At 42.0% G+C, this 23,749-nt stretch overlaps 1 protein-coding gene across 6 annotated transcripts in view; it reads right to left on the bottom strand.

The window, feature by feature from the left end:
- klf12b (Kruppel like factor 12b) overlaps nucleotides 1–23,749 on the bottom strand; it is a 246,205-nt gene that overhangs the window by 76,474 nt on the left and 145,982 nt on the right. For all 6 annotated transcript variants that reach the window (XM_078545980.1, XM_078545983.1, XM_078545984.1 and 3 more), the window contains one exon: nucleotides 6,248–6,788. In XM_078545980.1, coding sequence (XP_078402106.1) covers nucleotides 6,248–6,788 — 541 coding nt within the window. The remainder of the gene's footprint in view (nucleotides 1–6,247; nucleotides 6,789–23,749) is intronic.

Genomic DNA, 23,749 nt, shown 5'->3' with positions numbered 1-23,749 from the left:
TACTTAAAATAAAATGTAATCCTTTTTTCATTTTAACTGTTGACTGAGTTTTCATTTAGAAACCCAACATGCCTATGAAATTAAAATTGAACCAGAAGGATTGGGTGTGTACTATTTGTGATAAGAATTGAATAATCTACTTCAGATTATGATTTCCTTACTTTGGCCTTATAAAAGAAGCCAATCTGGTGCCAATGAGCTTAAAAAAAAATGAAAAACGGAATTGTTAGTACAGTTAATGTCCTTTATATATAGAAATCCTAATTATTGTTTTTCAAAGTTGGCTCTTACATTCTCAGAATAGTCTCTCCTCCTCTCCCAATGCCAATGGTTTACGTTAAGGTACAGTTCCACTGTTAATAGTTCCTCTACGACCTTGTTTAAATTATCCTTCTTTACCATAGAGTCAAGACATTGGATACTGGCAGCTATTTGACGGCATGTGACATCACAGCAACCCCAATTCTCTAACCACACATGCACACTTTACTAATGGGATCACTTGTTACTGATTACAGCTCTTCATAACATGAGGAAAATGATCCAAATCAAAAGACTCAGCACAATGCCAAAGGTATGAGCTGCAGCCAAGTTCTGGGTACTGGGGAGGGCTACCTTTATGTCACCAAAGATGTTAAGCTACCATAAACAATTGCTCTTATTGACACACTATACACCAGGAAAATAAGTATTGTGATTAGTGTGCCTACATTAAAGATCCAGGGGTTGTTCAAAAATGATGGCAAAGTGGAAAACTTGGCTGATTATTCACCTCGCTCACTGAGCCTCTCAGGCCTTTTGTAGTGCCTCGGGCTGAGATCAGCTAACTGAAAAGATCAGACATCCTGACGGATGGGGATTCCTTGCCTTAGTTTTGGAGACAGAACACTGCGCCGTTGATATTTAATTATAATCTGAGGGGGCCAGGAATGTGTAGCTCATTCAGAAGCAGCGAGCTACTGCAGGAGACGCGTTTGGATTAATACCTTTGGTTAATCTAAGGAAGGAAAATTGTCGATCTGTACCATTCTCTTTTTCACTGTGTACTCTCAGTGGAATAGCATGCCTCCACCCCTTGGGGCACTCTTGTCTTCTTGTAGGAATTTGGATTTCTGTTGCCATGTGCAGAAGCAAGACTTTGATTCTGAATTGCATCACAGCTAGTATTACAAGGGGCAAGGTGATGAAAGCTTACAGACAAAAGCAGCTTTGCTCTTCCTGTCTGCTTTTTTCAATCTACTTAAATCTAATCAACTCTGACTGGGTTTTATAACTCCGCACATCTAACATTATCCAAGGTACATTAGTCTTTTATATCCCTCCACATAAATAGGACAAAAGCAGAAATGAAATGTTTGAAAATGTATTTTGCAATGATATTTTTTAAACTTTACTGCTGGGAGACAGCTTTCTATATCATCTTGTATACATTCATACTGCATAATTACTGAGCCGAACTTTCCAATACCAACAGCAATTACTGCTAATTTGCACTGTGTTCAGATTATTAAATTAAAAAAAAAACAATTAGTGCAAGGTGGTGACATAGTGGTGTTTTCACTGGACTAGCATTCCAGAGACCCAGGTTCCTGGGACCCAGATTCAAATCCCACCAGAGAAGATGGTGAGATTTGAATTCAATAAAAAAATCTGGAATTAAAAAGTCTGATGATGATGACCACAAAACTATTGCTGATTGTTGTAAAGCCCTATTTGGTTCACTAATGTCCTTTAGGGAAGGAAATCTGCTGTCCTTACCTGGTCTGGCCTACATGTGACTCCAGACCCACAGCAATATGGTTCACTCTTAAATGCCCTCTGAACAAGGGCAATTAGGGGATGGACAATAAATGCTGGCCTAGCCAGTGACGCCCACATCCCATGAACAAGCAAATACAGTTTAAAAATTAAGGGAAGACTATCTTTTTAATAAAGCGGGACAATATGTTTTTGGGAAGATGATTACGGTCACATTGAAAGTATATTTTCCAAAACGTGAGTTTGGTATAAGGTCTCAACATACTTCAGTGCATGATAGTGTTTAATTATTTTAAACAATAGGTGAACTTTGAAAAATAGCAATTAGGATTTCAACATATATGTAACATCAGTTCTAAAGGGACATTAACTGTACTAACAATTTTGTTTCTTATTGTTAAAAAACTCACTGGCACCAGTGAAACCTCCAAAGTAAGGAAACCATAATCTGGAGCAGGTTATTCAATTCTCATCATGAATAGTACACACCGAATCCTTCTGGGTCAGTTTTAATTTCATACGCATGCTGGGCTCTTGATCTGAATTGCATTTCCTGCTGAAAACTCACCAAGTTATAGGAATGTTGGACCATGTTTGAACCATTCAGCTCCTTGAGCCTGATCTATCATTCAGTTAGATCGTGGCTGAGAGTGTATCCACTCTCTACCCATGTCGATTCCTTAACCAAGCCTAACAAAAATCTATCAATCTCAGTTTGAAATTTTCAATTGACCCCCAGCCTCGGCTGCTTTTTTGGGTGTGAGAGTTGCAGATTTTCACTTTGCGTGAAGTTCCCTTTGTGTGAAGAAGTGTTTCCTGACATCACTCCAGTTCTTTAAGGTCCACAGATAGCATTTAAAGGTTTACTGTCACTTAAATTAAGTGGTTGCATATGAGGACAAAATTTGTTTCCTAGCTTCCAAAAGCTGTAGTAGGCAAATTCATTTCCTTTTTTTGTTTTATTCATTTACGGGATGTGGGCGTCGTTGGCTAGGCCAGCATTTATTGCCCGTCCCTAGCTGCCCTTGAGAAGGTGGTGGTGAGCTGCCTTCTTGAGCCGCTGCAGTCCCTGTGGTGTAGGTACACCCACAGTGCTGTGAGAGAGGGATTTCCAGGATTTTGACCCAGTGATAATGAACGAACGGCGATATATCTTCAAGTCAGGATGGTGAGTGGCTTGGAGGGGAACTTCCAGGTGGTGGTGTTCCCAAAAAACCATAAGGCAAAAACAAAATGATGGTAAGAGATGGAATGGGTGAGCAAGTGGTAGAACAGCACAGCACCCAAAGCCTGATGTGAAGGATTGCAAGTGCTAAACAAAGTGGATGAGAAGGCTTGTCTGACTTCGGAAAGCAGTGCAACAAAAGGCAGCCAAAGCCAACACTGGGCTACAGCAGCCATTGCACCTGGAAACATGTAAACATATGCTAAAGAAAATAGCAACAAATACGTTAAGATGCAACTTCCTGATAGTGCCAGCTGGATGGTGCAAGTATGCATCCTGCAAAGTGATGTCTGTCGCCCTTGTTACCTATTTATTGCAGCTCTTTCGTCGGTTAATATGCACGGCCATACTACAGAGACACATATCAAAGCTTTAACTTACAAGTGAAATTCACTCCAGATGGGCAAGCAGAGAGGCCACATTACAATTCCATGCTAAACAGACAGGAAATCACAAGGGGTGATTTTTCATTCTTTGGCATATCGTGACAAAGCCATTTAAGGGCTAGTTGGAAGATTGCATTCAGTGTGAATTGAACTAAGGTTCTAGTGAAATAGTTCCCATCCAGCTTCTCAGATCCCTCACACCCATCTCCTTCTGACAGGCCTGACCCTGCTGCCTAGAAAATCCCGTTCCCCTCATATAGAACGTACTCAGCAATTCAAAATGGGGGACATGGCTTAATTTGTTTTGTGTGGCATATTTTGCAGCAATTTGTTTTTTGATTTAAATAGTATCTGATGATCCACAGGGAGCTGGAAGGGTCTGCACATGAATGTGATCAAAGCCAACATTTTATTTAACAAAGGCAATAAAACAAAAAAAAACATAAATTTATTGTATGTTAGTAGAAAAGATATAACTGAGTTACTAGGGAACAGTGCATAAAAATGCAGTTCTAAACAGAAAAATTAGATGAATCTCTGAAAGAAAACTCCACAGAGCGAGCCCCGGTGGGAACTGGCATATCAGCCACAGTGGTACTCAAGATTCATTCCACCAGACTTAACATAAGAAGGCACCAATTAGGCACCAATCTAATAGCCTTCATTCATGAACTGCACATGACAGGGTACCTTTTCTCTACTGAAATTGTCAACAGTTTGGTTCAATGGTTACGCAGCTTGGGGTTTAAGCCAAGCTGTGATGCATGCATGACACAAAATGATGTCATTGTGTCGTTTCTTTTTACACATACATTTTTTCAAAGAAACTTTCATAATAACATTGATATTTCCAGTGTCTGGATTACTCCCTGTTTCCAACTGTTCTGGATGTGAGTGGTAGTTTCCAGCTTAATGCCCAACTTCCTTCTTATGGACTATTTCCCTTCTTAAAAAAATATTGCTTGTATAACAGCCTTTCCAGGGAGTAGTGCCATAGAGCACCCCGCCCTCCAGCTGTCTGGGGTCTCTTCATGGTTTTGGTGACAATGTTGGCACCAGAGAATGTTCGGACTGCACCCCTTTCTCCATAAGGTTTTAGAGAGTTCTTCTTCAGAAATCATGATGAGTTCATCCCCTGGAGAGCTATCAGTATGTAGTGATGACAATGAATCATCTGCAAAAGTGTAATTGCAGAAACAATCTGTAATTTAAAAGTCGTCTTCCGACCTGTATCATAAGGACAACTGCATTAGATTTGAAACATTTTTTTTAAATTATAATTTTTAGAATGCAGTCATGGGAGGACTATGAAGATTAGGGATCCTTGTAAGATCTCTACATAAAGCAACGCCTGTGAAATTATGCTACATCACGTGTGTTTGGTATCTTTATGTAGTGAATGACACTGGATATGTAGTGAATCAGCACACCAGTACCAAAGGCATCTGTTGATTGGGTCAATCTCATTTACGGTTCTGCCACCTTTCTTACACTCTTCTTTATTAATTTGTTGATTTTTTGGCTACTTCAACTTGGCTATTTCAGGGTCATGACGCTGGGTAGGTCTGTCAGGGAAAGCCCCATAAAGGTCCTGCTGTATTTCTTTCAGTTCCCTTTGTCAACCTTTTGTCTTGGTTTCTTGAAAAGTTCTTTCTCACTTGCAAAGTTTGTCGCAGCAGCATATATCATCCAAAAGTGAAACGGTTTGTTTCCAGTCATAAAAATGGCAAAGAGGTGTCATTTTATTTAGCTTTTTCCACAGACTCGGATAACCATTGTCTGTTCATCGCCATGTGCAATTGCAGATGACATTTTTGTGCATTATCAATAAACATAAATGATTTTAATACTTATCGCACAGGTCAATTCACCCAAATTATTGTTTGCTTCCTGTTCAATCCAATAATTAATGCAGCATCTCTCTGAGGAAAATGCCCACACTTGCTTTAACGTGTGGGAGGAAAATATTGTAACTACAAAGCAAATCCACAACCACAAACAATAAAGTATCCATTATTTCAACTTTTAGTTCATTATCAGAGCACATCTCTCACGAAATTTGCAAGTGTGCAACCCTGGGCACCCTTCCTGCAACAACCATGGGAGGGCCACTCGTTTTATTCTGCAACTTGAACTGGACCGGGACATTTACGTACAAACATACGAACAAGGAGCAGGAGTAGGCCATTCGGCCCCTCAAGCCTGCTCCGCCATTTTATAAGATCATGGCTGATCTGATAGTAACCTCAAATCTGCATCCTGCCTACCCCCCGATAACCTATCACCCCCTTGCTTACCAAGAATCTATTCAAAGCAGCAAAGTAAAAAGGTGAATGCTGCAGGGCAGTTCACTAAGATTGACTGATTATGAAGGCAACCTGGGGATGCTATGCTTAGTGTCCCAGGATACTAAGTGGGGAGGTAGGTTACCATGAAAATTCATCTTTCCTTGCAAGGGTGAGGCTCTACCTCAGTCAGTCCATTTGTGAGGCAGTAAGCATAAAGAGATACTTACCTATTGGGGATAGGGGAGGGGAAGTCAGGGTTCGAAATCAGAGACAAAAATTATACACCTCCTTTGGAACTGTGCATAAATCAACGGCCTAACAACCTAGTTAGCGAGTGCTGCACACATGCAGGAAATCTATAGAGGGAAAGAAAATACAAATTAAAGGATGGAGGATGAATGTAAATTTGCATGTACTTATATCAGGTAAAGCAAGTAAAGAACTGTTATGGCTTTACTATATGCTCAAATGCCTTCAACTGGAAGGTTGGCTGAAAACTTGTTGGCACTGCACCTTGGTTTCCCATTACACCAGTATAGTATTTCCAGTTCTAATTGTGCCCAACTGCTGTCTTGCTTCAGAGCTCTTACCTTTCATTTGACTCCTGCCATCCTCTAACATTGGGAGTACAATGGTGGAGTTGAGGTTCCTCTGTGACCTCATGGCAGTGTAGACCACAGGAAGGGACTGTACAACCACTGGAATGCGATGCACGTGACTCAGTTTGCTGGACTGAAAGTTCATAGGATTTGAAGGTGGCACCGGGTGGATTATGTGCAAGTACTGCTGGCCCCCAACAGCCGGTGAAGATGCCACAATAGAGCCCGATGCTAATACTGTTGACATTCCTGATGATGAAGACACTGAGGTTATCACAGTTGGGGATGAAGTCAATCGAGGAGAGCAAGAGGACATTGAAGAGACTGAGGTTGTTGACACTGAGCTGGGTGAGGACTGTGACGATGATACTGCTGTTGGTGATGTCCGGGCTTTGTTAATGGACAAGTCCACTGGCTCAGTTTGTGTCTGATATTGATCGGTGGATAGCAAGTCCTCTGGAGGTTCTGCTTTCACACTGTTAAGCAAAATAGGGACAGCTTCCATATCTGAAAAGTTAGGGTCTCGTGGAGACTGTTAAAATAAAACAGAAATAACAATCAATTAAGTATTTTTATATAAAAAGTGCAGAAATACGCATCAGCTAATATAAAATAGGAAAGGAGCATATCTGAAGATCAAGTACATTGGTGGAAATGTGATAAATAACTTGATTACAGCTGTATTGTCTAAAATATTTCAATTGCCACGTAAATAAACCTTGTGTTTTGGTTTAAACCATCTTTAAACAGGAATATTAGTGAAGCTGATAAAATGTCCAACATTCTGAAACAACACAGGTACAAGTCAGACTGCAGTTTGTACAAGTGTTGGAATGAACAGTTAAGTTAGTTTGGAAATTTCATCCCTTTCCATTATGTCAATTAATCTCTCCCACAAATTCAGGTTCCTTGCAGTGGCTGGTGATGTGTCTTAGCTTCCTTTTGGATAATAAAGAAAAAAATAAATTGAAGTGTAAGTTCTCTGGCTGTGAAGGTTGGGTGCTCCTTTGTGGTTGAGGGGCATTTGTGCATCGGCCAGAATTTTGGCCAATGAATACCCATGCTTTTGGGTATACCCATTCAAATGCCAAAACAAGAACATAAAATGCTCAATGCTTACCTCCAATCAGTGCCCAGGAACTAAAGTTTAGTTTATTTTTAAAAATTCTTGTACGGGACATGGGCGTCGTGGGCTGGGCCAGCACTTTTGTTGCCCAGCCCTAATTGCCCTTGGGAAGGTGGTGGTGAGCTCCCTTCTTGAACTGCTGCAGTCCATGTGGTTTAGGTACATCCACTGTGCTGTTAGGGAGGGAGTTCTAGGATTTTGACTTAAAAACTGCTCGTAGTAAACTGCTTATTACCAACAGGGTTTCACCAGGTAATCAGGGATTGATCCATGGTTGAACATATGACCTTCTTAATCAAATGCTCCCATCACTAGGGTATGTGTAACCTAACTTGTACTAACAAAACATACCAAGACGGTAACTACTGCATAACCTGTTGCTTCTCCTAGTAGCTGAATATATATGGGAGAGTTTTTGACATTCCGATGTAAGGTCCTGGGAAAAAAATATTGGAAAAAGATGTTCATGTACAGAATATGCATTTTGCCTTTAGTTAGACCCTGCTAAGTTTATGTTTGAGCTTCAAGTTGCAGTTGCCTGGTTGATGGGCTGATAACTTGTGACAAATTCCAAAGAAAAATATCCAACTGGTACCACCCTAGGACCTCACTTTCTCATTTGTATGTTGTTACCTATTGGCATATAAAACTGCAACATTTACCTATAAGAAAAAGAAGGCTCTAGAATCAAACTGTGGGATACTGTGGGAGGACTAACATGGCAAGGGAATACACAATGAATGGTAGGACCCTAGGAAGATCAGAGGGACCTTGGTGTACATGTCCATAGATCCCTGAAAGCAGCAGCACAGGAAGATAAGGTGGTTAAGGCGGCATATGGGATACTTGCCTTTATTAGCCGAGGCATAGAACATAAGAGCAGGGAGGTTATGTTGGAGCTGTATAAAACGCTAGTTAGGCCACAGCTGGAGTACTGTGTGCAGTTCTGGTCGTCACATTATAGGAAGGATGTGATTGCACTGGAGAGGGTGCAGAGGAGATTCACTAAGACACAGCACCTCATCTTCCGACTAGGCACTTTACAGCCTTCCAGACTGAATATTGAGTTCAACAATTTTAGATCACGAACTCTCTCCTCCATCCCCACCCCCTTTCCGATCCCCCTTTTTCCCAATAATTTATATAGATTTTTCTTTTTCCCACCTATTTCCATTATTTTTAAATGTATTTCCATCCATTGTTTTATCTCTACCTTTTAGCCTATTTTGATCCCTTCCCCCACCCCACCCCCACTAGGGCTATCTGTACCTTGCTCGTCCTGCTTTCTACCCTTTCTTTGTCCTTTTCTCTATGACATCTTTTGGCTATCTCCACCTATCACTGGCCCTCTATCCAGCTCTACCTGTCCCACCCCTCCTTAAACCAGCTTATATTTCACCTCTTTTCTATTTTTCCTTAGTTCTGTTGAAGAGTCATATGGACTCGAAACGTTAACTGTGTTCCTCCTTGCAGATGCTGTCAGACCTGCTGAGTTTTTCCAGGTATTTTTATTTTTGTTTTGGATTTCCAGCATCCGCAGTTTTTTGCTTTTATCTTTTTTCACTAGGATGTTGCCTGGGCTGGAACATTTCAGCTATGAAGAAGACTGGATAGGCTAGGGTTGTTTTCCTTACAGCAGAGAAGACTGAAGGGGGATCTGATAGAGGTATACAAAATTATGAGGGGCGTAGATAGGGTAGATTGGAAGAAACTTATCCCCATAGCGGAGGTATCAATAACCAGGAGGCATAGATTTAAGGTAAGGGGCGGGAGGTTTAGAGGGGATTTGAGGAAAATGTTTTTCACCCAGAGGGTGATTGGAATCTGGAACACACTGCCTGAGGGGGTGGTAGAGGCAGGAACCCTCACAACATTTAAGAAGTATTTAGATGAGCATTTGAAACGCCATAGCATACAGGGCTACGGGCCAAGTACTGAAAAATGGGATTAGAATAGCTAGGTGCTTGATGGCCAGCACGGACATGATGGGGCGAAGGGCCTGTTTCTGTGCTGTATAATTCTATGACTCTATGACTTGTACATGGACACAATGCATTCATCTGAAACCCCTTTCTCTTTACTATTTTGGCAGAGCTGAACCAATGCTTCCCCAGATAACGGAAAGGGGGATTTTCAGACAAATGAAAGTTCTGATGCTTAATTCTCAAGGTGTAATTTTAGGCCTAAACTGACTCTTATTAAAACTCATGCTTAAAAAGGAAACAAAAACAGAGTTCTGATGATCAAAATCCAAAAGAATGCTGATCAACTGCCTTTTTAAAAAATTCTGTCCATCGTAATTTTTTTTTGGGTTAATCTGATGGCTTCCCTAGGCATCTGCCTTAGCTTTTTGAGTGTTGTGGACAAACTTGTTGCCCGGGCGCCAGAGATCCATGTGCACTGACAGCAAGCACTCTTGATCGGCTTGGTGGATAAGTTACATCGAAGATCGACAGGGTTATATCCATGATCAACCTTCTGAACTTTGCCATTTGGCTTAATACAGGAGGAAAAAAAAGTCTCTGCAGCAAGTGTTTAACCAAACTGCAAACTTTGCAAAGTTGTCATCACTACCAGGATGGTAGGAATATTTACAGATAAATTTGGATCGTCCTTGAATATATTCATTATGTGCTATTCATAATTCAGTTCTTTAGCAGTCCGCCCCAGTAATTCCTTCAAGTCAATCCAAATAATGTCACTGTTCAAAACAGAAATATGTTATTTAATTAATGAAAATATTCTTGAAGTTTACATAGCTGGAATAAAAAGAATGTTAAGGCTCATCACAATTTTCGGTAGCTGATTTTTAAAAGCAGGCACATGGTGAGATACTTCCAGATTTTTACACACTGTGTGCATGTTTGAATCCTACCTGCTTAGATATTTGCATCAACACAAATTATTGGCTAGAATTCTGCACTATTAATAGCATTTTTCCAATTCAGCTGCTCCAGTGCAATCTACGTTTTCAACATGAGAAATATTTCTAGGAACATGGGCGGCCGATTGTTTTATTTTTACTGACTCTAGGCATGTACAGAAGATCTTAAAAAGTAAAAGGTTATAACTGTCCAGTTTAAGTGCCCCTGTTCACCCTTTGGGAATCATCACCAGGTTAACCAATTGAAGCATTTGGAAGCACAGCCGAAGTGTCAGAGATGGCCCAGATTTAGTTCCCGGGTCTGTGCTGAGTTAGTCTCAGTTCAGGGCCGTAGAAAGGGCATGGTAATGAGTGCCATTATTCCAAGAATAATGAGGAGAAACTCGTACATGAAAGTTCTTGGGCACCACGTAGTGATCTCCTACTGGAGAAACACATTTATAAGCAAACAAGCTGTACACATTAATTATAGTCTAACCAGGGTAGGATAAACCTTTAACTAACCTTCCCGTTTTTAAATTCTACTCCTCTAGAAATGAATCCCAGCGTTTTGTTTGCATTTTTATGATCTTGTTAAATTGCATTCCTCCTTTTAATGATTGTGAATGTGTACCCTTAGATTCCTTTGCACCTCTACTCCATTCAAACTCTTAACTTTCAAAGCAACATTAGAGAGAAGGAACTAGGAGCAGGAGTAGACCATATGGCCCGTCAAGCCTGTTCTGCCACTCAATACAATCATGGCTGATCTTTGGCTCCAACTCCACTTTTTCATCCACTCCCCAAACCGAAAATCTGTCTCCCTCAGCCTTAAACATATTCAACTATGGAGCATCTGTAACACCTTGTGTAGAGGATTCCAAAGATTCACAACGCTCTGAGTGAAAAAATTTCTCTGCATCTCAGTCCTAAATGATCGGCCCCTCGTCCTAAGACTGTGCCCCCGTGTTCTAGATTCCTAGAGCAGCGGGCACAACCTCTCAGCGTTTACCCTGTCAAGCCCCTTCAGAATCTTGTACGTTTCAAGTACATGACCTCTTTATTCTTCCTACCAAAATGCACTTATATGTTTTCGGCGTTTTTTCTTTTGTTCTTTAATTTTCTCTCATGGCTTCTGTCCTTTACCTGTTCTCCGTTTACGACTTGTTGTTTCGAGTCAGTCAGGCAGGTAGTGATGAAGGGTTTAAATTTACAAGGTGATGGATTACGTGCTCTCCATTTTATGTGCAATGAAAACTTGAGTCACAAGCTGTTAGATCTTCAGGTCATGGACAATGCGATTTATGGGCATTGGTTAGTCAAATCCAGAACCTTTCACTTTAAGAAATGTCGAACAAGAAAGGAATTTAGAAAGAGGAGATATTGAGAGAGAAGGAAGGGACAACTTATCAATATCGGATAAGAAGAATACGTCAGAAATTGACCAGAACAGAAACAGTCAAAATGAATGTAGTGAGAAAAGTAAAATTCAATGAGCTGGGGGAAGAGATTAAAAAACAGAGGCAGAAGATCACCAGTCAAAGCTGTACTGAAACAGCTGATAGGCTAAATGGAAAATCAACTTAATAGAAAACAAACAACCAAAGTGTGAAACAATCTTAAGTAACAACTAATAAGAAACCTTAGGGGGATTTTAAAAAATAAGGTTTATACTAGTAAATGCATGAATCCTGCATTCTAGGAGAGATTTGAGTTTCAAGTGGTTGTAAATTCGGAGAAATAATACTGTAGCCCTATTTCTGACTCTCATTTTCTTGAGCATGACTCTTTTCTGGGAGTTCAGAGTTGGTGCTTTTACTCTATAACGTAAGGATGAACAATGAAATGTAAATGAACAGAGAGTGGCGGAAACATTGGCAAACAACAGATAAAAATAGAAAATGCTGGAAATACTCAGCAGGCCTGACAGCATCAATTGAGAGAGAAACTGAAGTAACGTTTCAGATTGATGAACTTTCAAGATGACGGGTCAACGACCTGAAACATTAACTCTTGACTCTCCCTCCACAGATGGCTGGGAATAGTGGTCTCACTGTATACAGCTGCTTTTGTTAGCAGGTAAACAATTGTGAACACAAAAAGTCACATATCAGGATTTTTTTTCAACCGCTTTCCAAAGAAAGGATTTGGAAACAAAAGAGTTACTGTTAATTTTTTTTTAAAGCAAAGTGTATTGTTACATACAGGTCAGCATGAGTCAACTCTGGTAAGAATAAAGCATTCAGATCCACTTGCAAGATAGATAACAAAAACAAAAATACCTGGAAAAACTCAGCAGGTCTGACAGCATCTGCGGAGAGGGATACGGTTGACGTTTCGAGTCCGTATGACCCTTCATCACAACTAAGACATATAGAAATGAGATGAAATATAAGCCGGTAGAGAGGGGGGAGGTGGGGGGTGGGGGGGTGGGACAGGTAGAGCTGGATAGAGGGCCAGTGATAGGTGGAGGCCAAGAAGAGATTGCCAAAGATGTCATAGACAAAAGGACAAAGGGATGTTGATGGTGGTGATATTATCTAAAGGATGTGCTAATGGGGACATTAAGGGTAGAAAGCAGGATGAGCCGATGGCCCTAGTGGGGGTGGGGTGGGGGGAAGGGATCGAAATGGGCTAAAAGGACCCCCTTTCCGATCCCCCTTTTTCCAATAATTTAAAACACTTTTTTCAAATATTTTTCTTTTCCCTCCTATTTTTAAATTTATTTCGATCTATTGTTTCATCTCCACCTTTTACCCCATTTCGATCCCTTCCCCCAACCTACCCCACCACCACTAGGGCCATCTGCCACTTGCTCGTCCTGCTTTCTACCCTTAATGTCCCCATTAGCACATCCTTTAGCTAATATCACCACCATCAACATCCCTTTGTCCTTTTGTCTATGACATCTTTGGCAGTCTCTTCTTGGCCTCCAACTATCACTGGCCCCCTATCGAGCTCTACCTGTCCCACCCACCGCCCCCTCTACCTAGCTTATATTTCATCTCATTTCTATAAGTCTTAGTTCTGATGAAGGGTCATACGGACTCGAAACGTCAACTGTATCCCCCTCCGCAGATGCTATCAGACCTGCTGAGTTTTTCCAGGTATTTTTGTTTTTGTTCTAGATTTCCAGCATCCGCAGTATTTTGCTTTTATGCAAGATTGATAACATTGAACCTGAGAGTGTGGATCCAACTTGGTAACATGGGCACTCTCCATTTTCAATGCAAACCCTTCCTCGACCACCAAGTGGCAGTGGCTGCAACACACACACACACACACACACACGCACACGTGCACACACACAAATGGTCCAATCTTTGGAAACGGTGCATAATAAATCAGCTCAGCGCCAGAAATATCACTTCTTTTCCTGGCGCTGTCAAGCAAACAAATTATTTATTTTAAATGAATGAGGTCGATTTTTGTCTTTAATGGAACAAAAATGAGGCAGAGTTCCACAGCGAACAAGTGATACATTCTGCCCAGATGACAAAGACAGAGGCCTACTTCAAAAGGTGCTGAACAATCTGAGACGCTTTACAGAACAGCTCGTCCACTAACCCACCTCTACCCACCCCCAATACCTTTAAAGGACAGTAGTGGGAAAACATTGATTTACTGCGTGATTTTACAAAAGCTTACAAAACAGGGAGTTATGCTACTTTTAAATTGAAAGATTGAAAGTTACATCGGTTGTAAGTGTTTTAAAGCCACCAACCCACTGCCTCGAGAGTTCCCTCAACCCACGAATTGAGAACTTTCCATCTGTCAGTCCACATCAAGACCACATTTTGCAGCCTAGACATTTCATTTGCCAACAGCTTACATTTTTATGACTCAAAGTGCTCTGCATGGGGAGGGAGGAGGGGAGGGGCGAAATTAAAAAAAATTGGATCATAAAATGAATAAGCAAGTATGCGGTGAGCTCTGGCTCCACAGTTAAGCAAGTTAATCAAATCCTTGACCATAAAGATGAGTTTTAAGGTGAGAATCTGTGAGGTAGAGGGGAATCAAACGGGAATACAAGGTAGTAGGGATAAGGCTGCCTTCACTGGTTGCGGGGGAGGGAGGGGCGGTGTCAGATTTGGACAACTAAATGAAGCAAGAGTGGATGGAAAACTGGAGAAGGTTATCGAGACAAGGCGGAATAAGATGGAGATTGAAATGAGGATTTTAAACGCATTGCGTTGAAGAGTAGGAAGCTAATCAGCATGACTGCCCTGTATCTAATTTAAGCAATTCACTTACCTAACGCTAATAAATAGTTACATTCAACGAAAAGTATGCTAGAGGTGCTGCAAATCTATCCCAAGATCTAGCCGAAACACAGATTCCATTATGTTACTTATAACCCAAGCATTATTAATGCTAACTTGCCATTCTGTGAGATGTGCCCAAAGTGCTGATTGGTTGCAGTGTGTTCTACTTGAGTTTTTAAATGGCATTGATGTGCTGCTCAATAACATCATGGTTTAGATACAACCTGTGATGTTTCCTCCCTAAAACCCCTCCGACTTTCTATTGCTTTTAAAACTCTCTTTAAAACCTACCACCTCGACCAAACTTTTGGTCACCTGTCCTAATGTCTCCTTATGTGGCCTAGTGTCCAATTTTGTTTCATAACGCTCCTGTGAAGCACCTTGCAATAGAAATGCACCTCGTGTTAGCCAATAAAATATCTTTCGCTATTGTTACAGACAGGAGGGGGGTTAATTTAAACAGCCCTGATTTCCCCTCTCATTACCCGTCCATAAACAGAAAGGTGTTTTTGATTATTGATTTCCCCTTTAAGTGGTGGTGTAGTTTCCCCCAGCCCTTCAGTTTGGAGTGACCCAATCCTCTATCAATAACCCCACAGCAAACTCGAAAGGGTTGGTTTATTTTACACACACACAAAATGTAGGAAGCAGTTTCACAACGTCCGCCCCTTTTTGTACTCGTTGGGCAGAATTTTCTGCCTGTCGGGCGGGCGGGCTCGACCCAATCTCCAGTGGGCGGGGAGATGATCCCTGCCGGAGAAGCGGGCCCCGCCGCCATTTTACATGGGCGGGCCAATTAAGGCCCGCCCAGCGTGACGTCCGGCGGGAAGCGCTATGCGCTTCCTGTGCGGGCTGGGGGGGGGGGAATTCCCTAAAAGCGAGAGTGCGCTCTTTCCCACATGTGCACGAAAGAGCGCACATCTCCCTGAGGCTAAGCGCAGCCTCAGGGAGATCGCTGACACTTTTAAAACAATTAGAAATAGAAAAAAAATCCTTAACATGTCCGAGGGATGTGACAATGTCACATGAGATGGGACATGTTCATAAATTACACTAAAACTTTATTAAACTTTTAAAATCCCTACATGAAACCTCATCCCACTGGTGGATGAGGTTTTATGTTTTCTCTATTCCCCGCTGGGGCTCCTGGCCTGCCCGCCAACCTTAATGTTGGACAGGCAGGTCCTTTAGTTGTTTTAATGATCCTGTCAATGGCCTCAATTGGCCACTGACAGGTTGGCGGGCGCACAGCTGATTTTGCTGCGCCCCCGCCTTCCTGAAAATTTAAATGGGGTGGGATGACGCCGGGGGTTCCCCCCGATTTCATCTTGCGTCATTTTACGCATCGGCAAGCGGGCCCCGCCCCCTGCTCGCCGACGAGAAAATTCAGCCCTTACAAAAGAAGAGGGATAAGAGAAAGAAAGGGGTACAGGGAAAGACCATGATAAAAAATAAGAGTTATGGTTTCACAGGAGTCCAAAGTCCAGAATCAAAATGGTGTATTCCTACAGAGGTTTGCAGGCTGACACTGTTGCAGGGTGATCAGACTTTCCAGAAGTGAGGGCTTCCCCGATGGAAGAGGGCACATTGAGATGAATTACTCTTACAGGCCCAGATACAGGAGTTCCAAAGCTCCAGTAGTTCACAGTGTCGATGAGGGCCAGGCAATTTACCTGGACAGAGCCCTTTTTGCTGCTACCTGTTAGGTGGTAAAACGATAGGCTGCCTGAGTTCAGTTCCACACAACAATATTACAGGTTCTAGCAACTTTGGGGAGGTCGTGTGACATACCTCCCACTTCTTCTCCTGGTTGTTGGTCAAAGAATGTAATTTTCCAGGCTTGGAATCTTCAGAGGTTAAAAGAGGAGTCAGGGTACCTCAGGGTTCCGTCCCCATTGGCCAGAGCCCTGCCTTAGAAATGTAAAAGGTATTGGTGCATTTCTTTGGAACTTGATTTTCTGCACAGAGAGGTAACAAGGTCCATGCTGGTTTCTGAAGGTTAGACATTCCTCTGGTATGACTCATGGCTACTCAGGCATGTTAGGGTAAAGCATTTGTCCATTTTAAAAATGAAATAATAATTTTATGAAGGAGCCAGGGAGCCAGGTATATATATATATATATATATATATATATATATATATTCCTTCCTGTTCTTCCAGACGGGATGCTATCATTTCTTGCCTTGTCACATTACACAAGAGTGTGAGCCTAATATCCATTTCAAATGTTGACATGAAGTAAACACATTGAAAATGTAATAAAATCTTATTGTAAAGAATTTCAGTGTAGGAAATGATCTTTATAAACTGCTTGCAATCTCCTGATGTGTTAACACTTTGTAACATATGTAGCGATCCCCATGGGGGAACAACTAACCAAATTAACCAAATTTACCAAACAACCCCCAAATGAAGAAATAACCAACAAGATTTCACTTTTTGTAATTTTAACTTTAACATGAACCAGAACCAATGTAAATTTAAAGTGAATTAACAAACAAATGATACTTCAAATAAAATAGTCAGCACAATAAAGATATGTGTTACACAACCACAAGCATTCCCTTCAGCATGAATGCAAATACGTGGTTACACAGTTCCATAATATACTGTTTTTTATTCACGCGGGGTAGGTCAGGAGTCCTATCCGACAACAGCTTTCACCCCTCAGTTCCACAGGTACAATTAATCATCAGCAAAGCGCGCTTCTACAAACCCTCTCTTCCTCAGGTCATGGTAGACCTGATGGTGGAGCTCTCCAGAGTTCCTTTTCAACTGACCAGCCAATGACACCCCAACTTATGGTTTGACTACCTCTGGTAAAACACCCAGCTCTTTAGTGACCTACAGCTATTTACACAGCCTTCCAGGTTTTAAATCTTTTTAGCCTGCTCGCACAGTGCCTCAGAGAACTCCTGCATCTGTGTGCTGATTGCCTTCTGCAGCCCTCTTGCCTTGGTGTTGCAACTCTCCTCTGCGTCTGCCAGTCACCCAGCGTCCATATCTCAGCTTCCTGTTGATAGTTCCTCCGGGAAAGAATCACCAGGTCACATGGAACAGTATTTCCTATTACTCCCAAATTATAATTAATCCCTTTACAAGTGATGCAAACTCTTAGAAGTCCCTCACATTTTTAAAACAACTAAAAGTTTCCACAGCCATTTTAAAGAAAATACACATTTTCCTTACTGTGCTGCTTCCAGATCAAAGGTCATCACACACTCCAGATTCCATTATCCTACATTTACCACATGTTATCCTAAGCCAAAAATTACCATGAACAACACCTAATACTCTAGTTTACAGGAACAATGGGCTGAACCATCTCATGGGCATTGCCCGGCATCAGGACCATATGTGAGTCCCAAGTCCAAGGTTTCTCATCAAGTAACCCACTAATGCAACTTTATGTGAGGCAGGGTCCAAATTTGCCACCTCCCTGTTTGTTGTCCATCTAAGGATGGCTGCCAGCTTCCCAAGGTGGGGACCCAATGAGAAGGCCCAAAGCACTGGCCAACTGGCAGCCCCCGCTGCAGAGGCTGAAGGGCAAATGTGAGTGCACCTCAAAATGGAGGCACTCTCGGAAGCCTACTGAAAATTTAAAGTTAAAGCAGGCCCACAGCTGTGAGGCCCATCAGCATGGAGGGAACCACCACCACCTCCCCGTACCTTCAGGAAGGCTGCAGCCTTTTCATCGTTTGGCCAGTAAGAGGAAACACTGGTTGCCCTTTGACCTGCTTCTGGGAAGCTGCCTTCAAGTTGCTGCTGGATCCGGACTCAGCTGGGAGGCCATTCAGAAATCAGGAAAATGCTGGCAGATTCTGAAAATAGCCCCCGAGTGGGGCCTTAATTAGCTGCCTGCTTCCTTGGAGCGCGTTGGATTGCCCCACTCAACTGGCAGTCCCACTGGGAGAGGTGGGCTCCCATGGGCATCGAGAACCTGACATCAGAGCCACATGCAAGTCCTGAGCCTGCACAGTCCATCCCAGGAAACAGACCTGGAGGAGCGACAGCGTCAGGGAGACATCGTGCAACTTTCTGAATTTCCCCGTGCACCCCCCACTTCCGCCTCCGGGCAGAGTCAAAGTAGTCAAAAGAAATAGCACTTATGTTGTCAACCTAGAACAAAGTACCCTTCTTTTATTTTTTACAATTTCTTAAAATTGCACCTCTAATTTTGCCTCGAATGAAAATTGTCCTGTGTGTTTTAGACTTCATTCTCATGGAAATTCTGAGGACATGTACAAGTCTTTACTTCAGTTTTCAGTCACAGTATTCGCTGGGCTTTGCAAGTACCTGAGTTAGCAGTGACCATTTGCTACCACTCTGTATTGATACTCTGGTCTCACTTTTGCCTGCTCCTACTGGCTATGATCCAGTTCCTACGTGCAGCAATACCTCCTTGTGAGCGATGCCTCTGGGAATCCATTCTGTTTGATAAAATTGATGTTTCTTTTAATCACTGTAAGCAATTCCTTTCCACAACCACGTGCAGCCCTGGCACACATCAGTGATAAAGGAAGTGCAACCCCCACGCTGACCACTAGCATAGAACGGTTAACTGAACAGACCAAATTGGGGAGGCCGGACAGCATGGGTAGGATTTACCCCACGGACTTCAAAACCCCGCCAATCATGGGCAAATGAGGGCCAGAAACCCGCAACGTGAGGTAAACAGTCAGTTGACTGCAATATTCTCCAAGTTGGTCAATTGGTGGCAAAGGGCAGGCTCACTGCCAATTAAGGATGGTGAGTGGATTCCAGAAACTGGCAGGCCAATAGGAGGCTCTCCAGCCCTGAAGCAGCAGCAACTTGCAGTGCAGATAAGTGAGAGAGAAGGTGCCTCCATTTTGAGGTACCCTCTCTCCAAACTTTTGACATTAAAAGTAAGAAAATGTCTTCGGCAGCCATGCCACCATCGTGGTGGTGGTGGTGGTAGTGGACGGGGTGTGGTTACCCCTCCACAAGGCAGCCTGTACCTGCATCTGGAACCAGGCAAGTGCGGAGGGCCTGTGGGCATGTCTGGAGTGTGGGCCACCTGCTTTGCTGTCGTCCTCTGATGCCTGTGGGGACCTGGAGGCTGACTGGAAAATTCCAGCCAGCCTCTGATAATTGGCCTCAGCTAACCATTATCTTAACTGGCTCCCTGCTACATGCGGGCAGGTAACCCTGAATCCCCCATCCTGCCTCCAGGAATGATGCCAAGGAACCGGCAAGCAGGCCAATGGTACGAAATTCATGCCTACCTGCCTGCATGCCCGCCCCCATCGGGGTCCTAAAGATTCTGCCCATGTCTTTCATGAATATAGAAACTGTAACACAATCTGAAGGTTTCAGCGACCATATAAAATGCGGTTCCAATTTGGGATGCCATCTGAACGCCTCAATTGTGCTGCAGTTTTGTAAAGACTTTAGTGATTTTTTATTCACTGTAATGTAGCCTCCAAAACGTGTATCATAGAAATTAGCAGTTTTGACTAAGATGCCTATTTTCTTTTTTTATTGCAGTTAAACCGCTACTCAGGATCAGATACCCCTCACTCCTTCCCCACTTGTACATGAGCTACACCTGGGATGCAAAGCCAAAATTGTCTCTTCTTTCGATATCACTCTAGCATCCATGCCAAAATGAAGTAATAGACCAAGAAACTACTTAAACAATTTGCCACTGGGTCAACAATCTCAGAAGCATAATCCTCTTCGGATCTTTGTGTCTTAAGGGGCATCCAGCATTGTGAAGGAAGTGTCAAAGACAAGAATACGTGCTGTGGAAATGTGTGATAGAAGGGCAAGAGAGAGAGAAACTATTCTATCATTGGCTTCTTCAAGGCTCTGGTAAAGCATGGACTGGTTCACCTGGTGACCGTCTACCCCGGACATGGGGTTATGATAGATCTGAAATCTGCTGAGGCCATAGTTGAAGAAAAAAGTACAGAAGAAAGCACAAAAAGCATAAAGACAATTCAGCACATCAAATACATTCCTTCCACAGAGAGCGGACAATCTGCTGTATCACGGATTCTCCTTGATTTCCTGAGGAAATGCTCTGAAAGTTTGCTCCTCTCCCCCACGTCCAAGGTAAATTAAGGAAAACTCTACAATCTGATCTCACACTATAGCCTAAATTGCTGAACTTTAACTTTTGCCTTTTGATATGATTCTTCCATCATCACAGCAGCCTCGGAATTATCGTGGCTGGGATTTTGCCGCTCCCATCGTGGTGGGACCCGTCGCAGGAGGTTCGGCAGCCCAGCCAAAAGTCCATTGACTTTTGGCGGGACCAGACAATTCTGGCGATAGACAAGAGCCGGAAAATCCCACCCCATGACTCGCCATTCAACTAAGTGAACAGTGTCTATTCTTACAATCCTCATTTTTAAGAGATAAGTGGCTTCCGTAACAGATTGGAATAGTGTAGGCTTTACTTTCCCGATAAACATTTACAAGGTGCAATGTAAGCCACACATCGCCATGAGTCATTTGTGCCACTGACTTCAATGCTGAGAAAAAAGGACATCATTGGGAACGTTCAACATCATTAATTTTCTTAATTTCAAGGAGCTTAAGATGCATAAAAGATCTCACAGTATTGGGAAGCAGTAGCAATCCTTTCCACCATGTACACAATGCAGAAAATAAATTCTTGGAACTGAGATTTCATCTCACCTTTCTTTGATGAATTACATTTAGAATTTATTCTGTTGTTTTTTTTAAATAAGGACAATATACAATTTAGTTCATCTGGACAACAACCATGATGCATATAAACTCTTTACAAGAGCTTAAACAGTTGCTAGGGTACACTGTCCCCTTCTAAAGATTCTTTGGGTCAATCTAAATGGTTGAACACCATTTGTGTAAGTTATTGCTACAGTGGGTTTTCAGTGGATAGTGAATAAAGCAGCCACATTAAAAAATAAATAAGGGTTATGTTGTGTGTTTAAGATATCAGAATTAGTTGGGTCATGTGGACATCTTAGTATTATTATACTATGTAAGGAACATATCTTTATATTTCTGTTGGACTGTGGTGAAATTACAATGGCTGCAGTTGCAAGGCATGTCCACTGGAACAAGATGAGGGATGTACACAATGTTGCAGTCCTGGAACAGAGTGTGCCATAAAAGACAGGATGATGCCAGAAAGGAGTCGTGGACCAAGGGAGCTGCCTGGCAACAGCATTTTAATTGGCTCCTGACCAGGTGACCACATTTTGTGAGAGTGCAGCAGAATAGCTCCAATCCACAAGACCTAAAACCGCTTTCTCCTATCTGTGGAAGATTCCAGTAATTCCACAATAATAGCTAGCTGTTTTTTTTTCTCCTCATATCTCTATATCCTGCTCTTTCTCTGAAAACCCCTGTCAAGAGGCAAAGGTGAAAACCAATGTTAGAGACTTTGAAAGGCAAGTGCTCAACCACATTGTGTCATCAACAAGAACTGAAAGGAATTTGGAAGATATCGATCAAAATCAACCCATCAAATCCTGTACTCCAGATTGATGCTATTGAACTGTTTTACCCCACCCTTAAAATCCACCTTTTGTGTGTCTTGTGTGCGTGAGTGTATAGGGATTTAAGTAGTGGGTAGAGTTGAAGTTATAGTGTTAGGAGTTAGCAGTTCATGTTTCTTTCTTTTGCCACCGATTAATGACAGTTTGTTCAATAAACAGTTATTTACTTACTAAGTTTACAAACTTGGTGCTCATATTCTGTTAACCTAAATTAAACAGTTAGGCAGAATTGGGGCAATCTGGTGGTTTGATCAAACTTTTCACATTTGTCGCGGCTCAGGGAACAGTGGGGCTAGATATTACAGCGCACTATCCCCAGTGAGTCATGACAACTGTCTTCACAAAGGTAAGCTGAACATGAAAAGCAACAGTTCCAAGCAATGACCACACTGTATATGGTTCAATGATTGCAGACTAACCCTGACAACAAGAACTCAGTTCCTTCTAAAAGATGTATTCAGATAGCTTCAGTTAATTGAGATATGTTTAATGGGGGCATGATATTATAAGCAATGTGCTGCCATGTACATGTTGCTGCCCTGGGTTTTTCTGCTTGCAAACTAGAAGTTGCTTGATGTTTAAAAAAAAAGACACCTATATCCAAGCTATTTTAACTGGCAGCAGCAAGTCTACCATCATTCTTTTTTTTAAAACCAGAATTTAAGCACTCGCTTTGGTCAATTGAAACTCTCTAAAGTTGATGCTATTAAATATTGTGGTGGTCTTGCTCCATTATTGACACTGCTGTCGTAGCCAAGGTGGTTCTAAACTTTGCTCATTATTGTTCTACCGTATCACTTTACCCCTTCTCATACAGAAAACAATGGCCCTATTATAAAGCTAAACAAGATAACAGCAGCGTCTATTTGGGTAATCCAATGAATCTGCTTTAGCTCTGTGCAACAACAAGGCGTGAGGGTCCAGTGTGGCGATCTTTGCACAGTTTTGTCTTTCCGCAATTGTGAGCAGCTCTACGTGCAGATAAAAGTCTTACAGGAGAATAAGGATTTCACAAGTGCAGGGAAAACAATCGTTGCCATCTCCAGGCCATTTGAGACCACTGAATCATGGTGCTTAGCATACTTTATGTAACTTTTCACCATATTATCCTGAAATTTGTTGAATGGATCCCTGTTATTTACAACATAACGGCAGCATCTTTTGTCACTTTAAATTTGTTAATGTCACAATTTTCTTGTCTGTTTATTATGTGCAATTTTCTTTTTTTGTTCTTTTGTAAAAATGGCAAATAGTAAGAGTGACTAGATACAAGTAAAGAACGTTTCCAATTTATGCAGACTAAGGTATTCAGTACGCTTGCAAAGTGCACACACATCCCTCTCCAGCGTCAGGATATTCGGTCTGAAATTGCACATCTGGATCATCTGGCACAGTTAGCCCTGTCGGAAAACATTCAGAGCCCAGTGGGAAGTAATTCATTTGGCACAATGGGATTGAAAATGAAATTTAATTCCGTCAGCATTAATGCCAAACAAAAATAAATAGATTTTTGCCCTCTGAAATTGCGGTCATTTAACTACCCCTTTGCCTACAATTCACTCCTATTGTGACACATGTTATCATCATTCATGCTGAGGAATTGGGGTGGCAGTGACAAAAAGTGTTCATTGTGGATTTCATTTCATTTGTGGATGCTGGCTTTTGAATCCTGTTCTACATAAAGAACATTTCTCCTATTTGCCTGCTATAAAACTCCCCAATA

Source organism: Cetorhinus maximus, chromosome 7, assembly GCF_964194155.1.
Source record: "Cetorhinus maximus chromosome 7, sCetMax3.hap1.1, whole genome shotgun sequence".
Lineage (NCBI taxonomy): Eukaryota > Metazoa > Chordata > Chondrichthyes > Lamniformes > Cetorhinidae > Cetorhinus > Cetorhinus maximus.
The sequence above is the reverse complement of the archived record's forward strand: the minus strand, read 5'-3'. Positions and strand labels throughout refer to the sequence as shown.